At 44.0% G+C, this 12,500-nt stretch overlaps 2 protein-coding genes across 2 annotated transcripts in view; one reads left to right on the top strand and one right to left on the bottom strand.

The window, feature by feature from the left end:
* The window catches only part of LOC134069636 (protein-glutamine gamma-glutamyltransferase 2-like), a 10,282-nt gene extending 8,069 nt beyond the window's left edge, over positions 1-2,213 (top strand). Inside the window, exons 12-14 of the mRNA XM_062525647.1 lie at positions 335-468; positions 629-817; positions 1,251-2,213. Of these exons, the coding sequence (XP_062381631.1) occupies positions 335-468; positions 629-817; positions 1,251-1,356 (429 nt within the window). The 3' untranslated portion in view covers positions 1,357-2,213. The remainder of the gene's footprint in view (positions 1-334; positions 469-628; positions 818-1,250) is intronic.
* Positions 2,214-2,215: 2 nt separating this feature from the next.
* ccndbp1 (cyclin D-type binding-protein 1) overlaps positions 2,216-12,500 on the bottom strand; it is a 14,571-nt gene continuing 4,286 nt past the window's right edge. The window contains exons 7-11 of the mRNA XM_062525650.1: positions 10,163-10,239; positions 6,788-7,041; positions 4,053-4,113; positions 3,196-3,242; positions 2,216-2,666 (exon numbers count right to left, since the gene is read on the bottom strand). Of these exons, the coding sequence (XP_062381634.1) occupies positions 2,558-2,666; positions 3,196-3,242; positions 4,053-4,113; positions 6,788-7,041; positions 10,163-10,239 (548 nt within the window). The 3' untranslated portion in view covers positions 2,216-2,557. The remainder of the gene's footprint in view (positions 2,667-3,195; positions 3,243-4,052; positions 4,114-6,787; positions 7,042-10,162; positions 10,240-12,500) is intronic.

Below are 12,500 nucleotides of genomic sequence, written 5' to 3'. Positions count from 1 at the left end.
CATGTCGCCTATTGGTTCTACCTGTGCACTAAACATAGGTGATTTCACTAATTAGCCAGGCTATCGGTTCATGGAACGCACTGGCTAAAACAAAGTATTTCATCTGGATCCAAGTTCAACATGGTGGCGGATTTGATTTTGGCAAATTTTGGTTTAATCTCTGGACGGAGATGAGGCCATGTCTGAACTATCCTTGAGATGGGTCTCATATCTTCGTTTCCATCTGCCACAACCATGAGGGTAAGCCGAAAACACAGAAATCTCTTGGACTGTTATCTCACACCTCAATCGACAAGCTTTTATCTAACGTTTGCATTTGATATTTGTTGTTTAGACCAAGGGGAGCTGTGAGCAGTACAGTGAGATGACAGCCACGATCACGTTCCACAACGAGTTGTCCGTCCCCCTCAAAAACTGCGTCATCTCTGTCGGGGGCAGCGGGCTACTTAATGTTACAACAGATGTCAGGTGTGCACACACGAACACACACATACTGTACACTTCATCATCATGTCTACAGAACAACAAAACGGTTCAGTATCTACTTTATGCCCTTTTTCTTATGGATGTGTGTGTGTGTGTGTGTGTGTGTGTGTGTGTGTGTGTGTGTGTGTGTGTGTGTGTGTAGAGTTTCCGATGTGGCTCCAGGTGAGATCCTGCGTGTGCCGATGCGTTTCACCCCTTACCGCGTTGGCTTCAGGAAGCTGGTGGCAGACTTTGACTGCAACGTCTTCAGGGACATCAAGGCCCACTGCTACTTGAACATCAAACCACGCCAGGAAACCTCGTGGTGTGGAGTCGTTCCCAACAGTCCATTGTGAGTCACACCCTTCCTACTGTTGCACGTATAACATTAACTCAGGGGCGTCGTCTTTCCCAAAACCGTAGTTGCTAACTAAACTTTGTGGGTTGCAATGTAATTTCCCTTTGCCAACCAACCAAGTTGCTGACAGGTTAGCAACTACGGTTTTGGGAATCTTTGGGTTACCTTTTTGATTTAGACTTTGTTGCTTTGCCTGTGTGTGTGTGTGTGTGTGTGTGTGTGTGTGTCTGTGTGTCTGTGTGTCTGTGTGTCTGTGTGTCTGTGTGTCTGTGTGTCTGTGTGTCTGTGTGTGTGTGTGTGTGTGTGTGTGTGTCTGTGTGTGTGTGTGTGTGTTCTGTATGTTCCATTGTATGCACCAAACCATCAATACTCACATACCATGATAGGAATATTAAAGGACATACTGTTGTGATGTCTGATACTTTAGCTATGACCTGCCAGTGGTGCGCCACTATGCCCCATACCCCTTGATGCCAACGATGATGGCCATGACGCTCGATGATGACATAGTCCTTGGAGCACCTCGGTATTGAGATGAAGATCGACACACCATGTGGATAAACTGGCTTGAAGTGTTAAACGCATGGATATAGCCGAGGTGGAGCTGTATACACACATGGCTGTCTGTGTCTGTCTGTGTTGCGTTGATCTGAAGAGTTTAATGCAGTTCTTTAAAGGTGCTCTAAGGGATGTCCAGCAATTATCCAAAACGAAAACATTTTTTTGTCACATAAAGCAAACGTTCCCATTCGCTAGCTGTATGTGCCCTAAATACACGGTAAAAAAAACCCCACTGTCTCTGTGGACAGCCCCAGGCTCCAAAAACGGCAACAAATCTAACTTGGTCCAGCCTGGATCATAAAAACATAACAAACTGTTCTAGCCAATCACTGAGGAGATGTGCGTTTAGGAGAGTTTCAATTGGATGGTGGGGGGAGTGAGCTACTGTAGCTCTCTGGTTTGTCTGAATGTCAACTGAAGTCACGCTACCCAACATCGCTTAGAGCACCTTTAAGCTTAAAGAGCTTATAATTTTATTTATATATATATATATATATATATATATATATATATATAAATATATAATTGCAATATTTTAAGTAATCTTTGTAATCACAGTTTTGACAATGACGATGATGTTGATATAGTGTGGATAGTGTGGGTCCTACCGTCTTTCTGGGGGATTTGTGGGATACAGGTATTCTTTATGAGTAAGTTGTAACTGTAATTCACACCTAAAGAGGAGGTTGGAAAAGTATATGCTTGGTGGGTTGAAGTACATGATGTTGTGTGGTCAAAGACTATCGAATAGTTTTTTTCTAGATTGTTTCTGTGTCTTCCTTTCTGTGATTCCTTTGGTGAATTACGAGTAGGGCAATAAATATACAATCGGAACTGGAGGATCTGTCTCAGCGTGATTATTTAATCTGAATTCCCACCACACACACACTTGCACACAAGTTCGTAGGTGTCTATCTGAGCTCAATCATGTTTGCTTTGACATTCTCTCTCTCTCTCTCTCACACACACACAGAGAGTTCTTCATAATCCATTTGAGCTCAGGTATGAATCGTCACGCCTTCACACATTCACACACACTCACACACACACACACACACACACACACACACACACACACACACACACACACACACACACACACACACACACACACACACACACACACACACACACACACACACACACACACACACACACACACACACACACGGCTCAGTCAGAGCCCTCAGCTGCTCTTCTGGCTTTCTGTAGGTTGTGATCCACGGCTCCGTCCAGAAACTGGACCCAAGTCAGGTCCGATTCAGTGCACACATGGGTCGCCCTGAGAAGAACAGACGATTGATTATATTATTACTTATTAGCACTATGAAAGAGAGTCGGCTCTCAGATGCTTCAGATTCCTTGGGATTAATAGAAATAGTCTCCCACTGTCACTGATGCTGTGTGTGTGTGTGTGTGTGTGCGTGTGTGTGTGTATGCACCCTCTAAGTTCTGAGAGCACAAAAACAACCTGTCACCTGATCGTCATTGAAAAATCGAAGATTGGATTTTGGTTTCTGCAAGCTCAATATGGATTATAGGTTGAAAGTTGAATGAACAAGTACTTATGGCCCTTTGGTTTCTTACAGGCTGGGTCGTTGTTGCCCATTACACACTAGCATTCTGCTAATGAATGACGTCATTGGCCTCTTTTCTACCTATGGGATAGATGGTAAATAAAATAATTGCCCCAGAAAAGTTGTCTATTTATTCTACTTGAATTACTATCGTTATTATTTGAAAGTTGAGCTGGCTTTGAGACTAAGAAGATCATTCCTGGTGTTGAGGTGACAATGGTGTGAAAATCTCACCTGATGATCTCTAAGACTTTCTTTAAAACAGCTGCCAGTTTAGAAGCCTGTCAAGCACAACAGAGCTGGCATTAGTAGCACACCCATACCCCCACACCCCCCTCACACACTGAATTCCCACCACAGACACACACACACACACACACACACACACACACATTTGCACACAGAGTTCATAGGTGTCTATCTGAACTCATGTTTCCTTTAATACACTCTCTCTCACACACACACACAGAGTTCTTCATTATCCATGTGCACTCAGCCGTGGTGTACTGGTTAGCGCATCGGGCTTGTAACCGGAGGGTTGCCGGTTCGATCCCCGACCAGTCCACCATGGCTGAAGTGCCCTTGAGCAAGGCACCTAACCCCTCACTGCTCCCCGAGCGCCGCTGGTTGGGCAGGCAGCTCACTGCTCTGGGTTGTGTGATTCACCTCACTGTGTGTTCACTGTGTGCTGTGTGTTCACTAATTCGGTTAAATTGGGTTAAATGCAGAGAACTGAATTTCCCTCACGGGATCAAAAAAGTATATATTCATTCATTCACTCAGGTATGAATTGTCATGCCTACACACACACACACACACACACACACACACAGTCATATGATACACTGACAGAGGCCTGGTGAGGCCAAGATGTTACAAAAATACAGATTTTTCTCCCCCCCTCTCTTTCTCTCTGTCAGACAGACACACACACACACACACACACACACACACACACACACACACACACACACACACACACACACACACACACACACACACACACACACACACAGAGCACTGGTGGTTATCTGGCGACTCTGGAGATGAGATATGGGCTCTGACAAGGTCACATGCCCTTTAACACTTACGTTGAGTTCCACTGCCGTGTGATCCATAGGGGGGTATAGACTGAGGGCCAGGTCATCAACACTGCAAACACACACACACACACACACACACACACACACACACAACATGAGTTTATGCGCACACACACACACACACACACACACACAACATGAGTTTATGCGCACACACACACAACATGAGTTTATGCACACACACACACACACACACACAAACACACAACATGAGTTTATGCAAACACACACACACACACACACAGAACATAAGTTTACGCACGCACGCGCACACAACACGAGTTTATGCACGCACGCATACTGTACACATGTGTTTAAGCACGTAGGCACGCACGCACGCACACACACACGCACGCACACACACAATAATAGGAGGGTCGTCTCAACAGAGGTCAAGTGAAGGTCAGAGCTATGCCAATGAGGAGCTACTGTATACTCTAACTCAGGTTTCACTGTACACTTCTTGAGTCATTGGCTGCTTGCTCGTGAGGCATGTTTTCCTCTGTAGGCTGACTCACTGTAACTCCGACTGAACCAGGAAACAACCATGAAAGTCTCTTATCTCTTGATCTATGATAAACAACTTAGGGATCTATGCCATCTATCTAGCTTTGTGATGGTGACAAATGTGTCGTAATAAGAAAACAAAATGTGTTGGCTAATATTCTTCCAATGTGAGTTCACCTTAAAGTGTCAAGTCTTTGCATCCTTTAAGTGATTTATTGTCCTTGAAATAACATTGTGAAAAACAATGTGGGAAAAGAGTTAGTCATTTAGTATTTACAATTAATACCTTTCAACCTCTCTTTCAAATGAACGGACACGACGGTGGAGCGATATGGAGGGTGTGTCATTTCATCACTGGATCGCCTCAATGATGAAATGCTGGAATATCCCAGCTGCCCTTTAAACTACATAGTACATACCCATTCCCCTGTTCACTGTACAACACTAAGCCTAGTGTAAGCCTCGACATACAGAGAGAGACATTCTCTCACTCTCTATCTCATACACACACACACACACACACACACACACACACACACACACACACACACACACACACACACACACACACACACAGAGTCAACAAATACGACAGCATACACAATGGCTTAAATACTGTCGTAGTCAAATAAAGAAGATAAAGCACGTAGTTGGAAGCACCGCCACTTAAAACAACATTTGCACTCCAAGACTGAGAAATGGCAAACCAGTAAACAGCCGCCTCAATGTAACAAATAAGCAGAAATTCATGCTTCTCATTTAATGCGTAGAAATATTTTACGTGGTGTGTCTTTAAATAGCTTATCGGAGTGGAGATTTTCTGTTTGTCAAAGACATATAGGACAGGAGGGCATTGTTGCACTCAGGTGAAGTCATCCACTCAGGTGTGTGAAAGCAAGTAGGTGTAAAGACGTAAGGGTGTGTAGGTTCACACTCTCTGAATAAACAGCAAGACAGCAATTGACAGAAGTTGGAAAGCACGCAAGTGCATCAAGTTCAGCTGTCTTTAACTACAGTATGTCAGCTGTCTTTAACCAAAGGTATGTATAAAATGTCATGACTGCCTGAGATGCGACTTGCAGACTACGGTATGTGTTGGGTGACGGTGACAAGCACATCCCTTGATAGAATCAGGCTTGGGGTGATTACTGCTGTTATCACCAAGGTTTCATTTCACACTCACACACACACACACACACACACACACACACACACTGTACACAGAACGGCCACACACTATACACATAACACCCCCACACTAAACACACAAACGCCCCCACAGAAATACACATCAGCTTGTCACGATGTTGACAGTTCGTAGATTGGTATCATACATTCTGAAGGCGTCAGCTGTCTGTTCGGAGATCTGACTGAGACCTATATGCATGTCCTCAAAAGACACAATAGCAAGTGAACACACACACACACACACACACACACACACACACACACACACACACACACCAGTCATTAGCCCATCCATAGAGTGACACAAGTGTGAAAGCATGCCTGACAAAAGCATAGGTGCAAGCAGACACGTACACATGTGCTGTGCATACAAACAGACATGCTGAACACACACACACACACACACACACACACACACACACACACACACACACACACACACACACACACACACACACACACACACACACACACACACACACACACACACACACACACACACACACACACACACACACACACACACACACACACACACACACACATATTGCTCACGTAGAGATTAATGGCCAATTATGACATCCAAATACATCTCAAATTAAATTTAATCTACTGTTATTTTTTAAAGTTTAGAAAAAATCGCTGATCTTTCCAAAATCATGGAGTAATCCTGCCAAATAATCGTGATCTCAATATTGAGATAATAATAATCGAGCAGGCCTACACACGCTGGGGCAGGTGCCGGTCTCTAAAACACATGTATCGTGCACGCAAACACAGCCACACAAACACACACACCTACGCAAACACACAAACATACACTCAAATACACACACACACACACACACACACACACACATACACACACACACGTATGCAAACACACAAACATACACTCAAGTACACGCACACATATACGCAAACACACAAACACACAAATAAACACTCAAATACACACACACACACACACACACACACGTACGGAAACACACAAATATACACTCAAACACACACACACACACACACACCTGGGGCTGATGTCGTGGGTGATGTCCGCCAGGTCGTCCAGCTGGGCGACGTTGTCGGGGGTGTCGACCTTGGCATTGCCCCGCACGGACGAGCTCAATTTCTTCAGGCACGCCAAGGACGCCTTCATCAGGCCCTGGCAGGGGGCCATCAGCCGCCGGTCCGCCTCGCTCCAGTACGTGTCCCGGTTGCCGCGCTCGTCCAGGTCCTCATCGTCCAGGAGGTCGGCGAAAGGGTCCTGGTTTTCAGACTGGGCCTGGAGGTCGAAGGTCGAAGGTCAAGGTTGAGAAGTGATGTGGGGATGGTAGAGGCACGCCATCAATAATCTTCTTACTGTAATTTCCCAACTATTAGCCGCGGCTTATACATTTGCTACATTTCTGTAGATACTGTATGAGGTTAATACACAGGGGTAATTAATATGGTATTAATATGGTTTTGTTTCTTTTAACTTGCATAAAACACCGTCCTGTGGCTTATACATAATGTGGCTAATACACAGGAAATTACCGTAATTAACTCATTGACTACTGACCAAGAGATTGGCTGTTAATAGTTCCAAAACTCCCATAACGCGGAAGTAGCCTGGAAAAAAACGCAGCCATTTTTTCCTATGGAGGTCTATGGGAGTGTCGCTACTCTGCTTTATCTACCGGTCTGGGGTGGTGGTATTCATGGGTTTCATCAGGTCCCTTTCCACAGGTCCCACCTGATGAAACCCATGAGTATGTCCTATGCACGTCTACACCTGTGGAGACAGACAGATGCAGAACAAGTGTCGCTTCAGTTGAGATCAGGTATCAAGTATTTCACTTGATGAAGATGACCATGTGTTTTTTCCATCACATGAAAGTATTCATAACAAGGTATGAAGGCTTGCAACTCTATTGTGCGGATCCAAGAGGCATTCATAAACAGAACATAATTCATAAGCATCTTTTTAAAATACCTGATCTCAACTAAAGCAACGCTGAAGCAACGCTGATGAAACCCATGAATACCCTGTGTGTGTGTGTGTGTGTGTGTGTGTGTGTGTGTGTGTGTGCAGTGTTGGGAAGGATACTTTCAAAACGTATTCCGTTACAGAATACAAAATACATGCCCAAAAAGGTCATTTGTAACGTATTCCGTTACGTTACTCAATCTGAGTAACGTATTCTGAATACTTGGAATACTTCCGCATTGAATTGCATTTTATTAGTGTAGGAATGCGCCCATCAAATCCAGTTTAGGCCTATTGTGGTGTGTTCTTCTGTTCCAAATGGCTGAATGCGGCCCACGTACTGTATGAGAATATGAATTCAACTAAGTCACCTGATAAAACTATAAAACTATAAAAGTTTTATAGTAGTAATAGAAGATGCTTCTTCAAGTTGGAACAGGGACGTAATAGCCAGAAATGATAAGGTGTGTGAGATTTTAGGTGGCATCAACTCAGTAAAAATGAGGGGTGCAGATATATGACCGGTGGGACGCAAATTAGGCTACCTGGAAATGTAAACACTATAGCCTACTACATAACCGTGCTCTCAAAAATGAACGTGATCGCTAAATGACAATCAAAAACCGCACGTTAAAATAGGCTATGCTACTCGCAAGAATAATACACTTTCATAGGCTGCACCATAATTTATTAAAAAACTTAGATATAGCCTAGATCTACTTACAAATAAATAACCCATAAGCTATTCTAAGTTGGAATGAAAACCTCAGAATGAATGCAGTGCCTATTAAAATGGGTTTCATCGTAGGTCTAAATCAACACGTAACCATGTTTATTGATAGCTAGACTGTATAACCGATTGGCCGAAGTAAGCAATTAATAGGCCTACTTGGGAAATATCTTTTGAACAGACATCAAGAACAACGGTCGGTGAGTAGGAGTTACTAACACTTACTTACTTTACTCCAAATTTGCTGTCAGTTATCTCCGATAGCGCGTCCATAATGCGCGCTGGCTGCGTTCTGACGGGTGCAATTGGCTAGCGCAAGACGACGGGGCTTGGATTTAAACATGGAAACAATTTCATCTAGATTTCTTTCCGGGAAATGCATGGAGTTGCCTTAATTTATTTAGAGAGTGAATAAACTTCGAAACAGTGAAGTATCCTCATGTAATCCATTGATTTCAACAATGTAACTGTATTCTAAATACCAACTGTTTAAGTTGTAACTGTAACGGAATACAGTTACTCATAATTTGTATTCTAAATACGTAACGCCGGTACATGTATTCCGTTACTCCCCAACACTGTGTGTGTGTGTGTGTGTGTGTGTGTGTGTGTGTGTGTGTGTTCTATGCATGTCTACACTGGTGGAGCCATACAGAGCAAGTCTACAGTAAATAACACTACTGTGTCTGTCATCAACCATCTGCAGAACGTTTTACAGGGAGGCTACATCGGCCACCTACTGTAACTGAAGCCAGTAGCCGTAACTATTCGGTTATTAAGTTATTAAGATGATGTAATAGTGGGATAAGAAATCTCTTTCCGGGTCCAACGGCTGTCAGACTCACTTGTTTTTCTCCATAGACAGTAAAATAAACAATTTTTTTTCCCGCTATTCTGAGTAGCCTTTAAGAAAATTGTCATCTTACTACTGACTTGTTGCCTCCACCTAATCAAATCCTATTTCCTGGACGTTAGCCTTGAATGTATCATCTGGCTGCACAGCTACAGTGAAGTTTAGCAATTTTGTTTTCCGCTCGCTAAAACGGAGGTGATGATGACAAAGATTACAAGTTCCAAAAACCGTCTGAACGTCTTTTCAAGAAAAAAGCTGTCATTAAACGTCATTTAGGTTAGGTTAGGTTCAAGTGTCATCACAGTGACATGTCCCTCTTACTTAGATACCTGTAGCTCTTGCTACAGTCCAATCTCATAACAACAACAATTTATGGAATGCTTCAGTTGTTAACCCGATGCACCCGCACCTCAGCGGCTGGCAAGTGAGAGTGAGAGTGTATGTGTGTGTGTGAGAGTGAGTGTGTGTCCGTGTGTGCGTACGTGTAAGAATGTGTGTGTGTGTGTGCGTGTGACAATGTGAGTGTGAGTGTGTGAGTGTGTGTGATAATGTGTGTGTGTGTGTGTGTGTGTGTGTGTGATAATGTGTGTGTGTGTGTGTGTGTGTGTGTGTGAGAGTGCGTGTGATAATGTGTGTGTGTGTGTGTGTGTGTGTGTGTGTGAGTGCGTGTGAGACTGTGTGTGTGTGTGTGTGTGTGTGTGTGTGTGTGTGTGTGTGTGTGTGAGAGTGCGTGTGATAATGTGTGTGTGTGTGTGTGTGTGTGTGTGAGTGCGTGTGAGACTGTGTGTGTGTGTGTGTGTGTGTGTGTGTGTGTGTGTGTGTGTGTGTGAGGCGTGGTGCTGCGGGTTTACCTGCTCCATCTCCTCGATAGCATCCTTCACCACGCCCTGATAAGAGACCAGGACACCCAGCACAGCAGCACGGTTATCTGGAGTGGATCACACACACACACACACCACACAGGGGCATCAGCACACACACACACACACACACGGGCACACACACAAGGGGGCACACGCAAACACACACACACACACATGGGGGCACACACACACACACACACACACACACACACACACACACACACACACACACACACAGGGGCAGGGGCAGGGGGCAGACACACACACACACACACACACACACACACACACACACACACACACACACACACACGGGCATTACTATCTTCATCATCACCATAACGATTCAGTCAAATTCACTGAGGCTGCCCAATTCACCCCAAGTGCAAGAATCCTTGAGGCCCTGAATGCAACAAAGGTGTGTGTGTGTGTGTGTGAGTGTGTGGGGTTGGGGGGCGAGGGATTGCATCAGGTAGCTTCAGTAACTTGTTGTAACAGGACCACATGTGAGTCTGGGAGAGCTGTTAAATAAGGTGTGTGTGCGCGTCACTGCAGGACCACAATGCTCTTTAGGGAGCCGCACACACACACACACACACACACACATATCCACGGTGGGAAGCCAGAGAGTGTGTGTGTACACACAGCTTTACACCTCCCTATCAATCACTCCTACACAACCATACCCATTCATTCTCTCCTAGACCAAAGGCACACATCCTATTTCCTTGTACGTTCACCTTTCTCTCTCACACACACACACACACACACACATACACACATACACACACAAAACGCACACACACAGACACGCACACCTCTACTTCACCTCTGTAGTTTCAACATCTACTGCTCAGTCCTAATCCTTCCATTCAACTCCCATAACTTTCTTCTATGGATAATGACTATGTAAACCACACACACACACACACACACACACACACACACACACACACACACACACACACACACACACACACACACACACACACACACACACACACACACACACACACACACACACACACACACACACACACACACACACACACACACACACACACACACACACACACACACACACACACACACACATCCACTACACATACTGTAACTCTGTTGTTAAACCCAAAACACTAATACCAATACCATATCAATTTCAGAATTTAAATGATTGACCCCTACGACTTCAGACACCAGAACAATCTAAAACAAAGCACAACTCAGACACCAGATGGCCAACAGCCTCCAGCCTCCAGCACTAATGGTGAACTCGGCACAATACTTCTTTAATGTGACTCAAAAACGTTCACTTTGTTTTACGGAGATAATGTATGTCATGCCCTTCAATACAGATTTTGAACATTGCCATTCATTTTCTATGCACGTATCAGCATACAAAACAAGCTTTGGCTCAAAGGGTTTGGTTTAGCAACAAGGTTTGCACACTACCTTGTATCATAATCTCTCATTTATTATACTGGGGCAACTGGTTTGCAGTCACTAAAAGTGAATTTCCTTATCAAATCATTCACCCTATTTTAGGAACTGTTCCTGACTGTTTATCTTCAAAACTTTCTAGATCAACTCAGAAATACAGCAAATACAACCCCATAATTTCTCTGTTCTGGAAAACTTTCATTATTCATTCATAATCCCGGTAATTTTCCATGAATCACTCTTAATCCTTTCCAAACCAAATCCTTTCCAAGCCTGCAACCACACCGTGTCTAGCATATTATTACTCTAGTGGACAAACTAACGGCTTATCAACATATTCAATTTGCCATGATCACCTCAGCATATAAATTACAGCCTTTCCATGCTTGCCTACGTGTCTGCTTGTTTTGCCTGGCTTGTGTGCAGAAAAGCCAGGAAAGGGAACCACAATATCCATCACCTTCTTTACCCTCAATTACATTTTGTAATTAAATACTGCCCTCTAGGGGTAAATTTGGGAAACACAGAAATCAAAACAAGCTAGACTGTGTGATTCTCATCAAAGGTTGTCGATATCTGAACTCAACAGTCCCACAAAACTGACACCACCTCCAGAATATGTTCCTAAAGATGTGTGCTGATTGGCTGTAAGTGTTGATGGCTGGACTGAGCCACATTAAGCGTGTAGTAGGCCACTAACAGAAACCAGGACGCTATTTTCTTTTGAGTGAAAACCAAAGATTGTAGAACAGAGCAAGATGGATCACTGGCCGGAGAATACGTTGGATATGTTGAAGTACATTCTAACGCTCCATGGGCGCCATTTTGGTAAGCCGAAAAGTAATAAATCGTGCCTTTCACACGGCCAGATCATTACCGAGTAACA

This window comes from Sardina pilchardus, chromosome 22 (genome assembly GCF_963854185.1).
Source record: "Sardina pilchardus chromosome 22, fSarPil1.1, whole genome shotgun sequence".
In the NCBI taxonomy this organism is placed as follows: Eukaryota; Metazoa; Chordata; class Actinopteri; order Clupeiformes; family Clupeidae; genus Sardina; species Sardina pilchardus.
The sequence above is the reverse complement of the archived record's forward strand: the minus strand, read 5'-3'. Positions and strand labels throughout refer to the sequence as shown.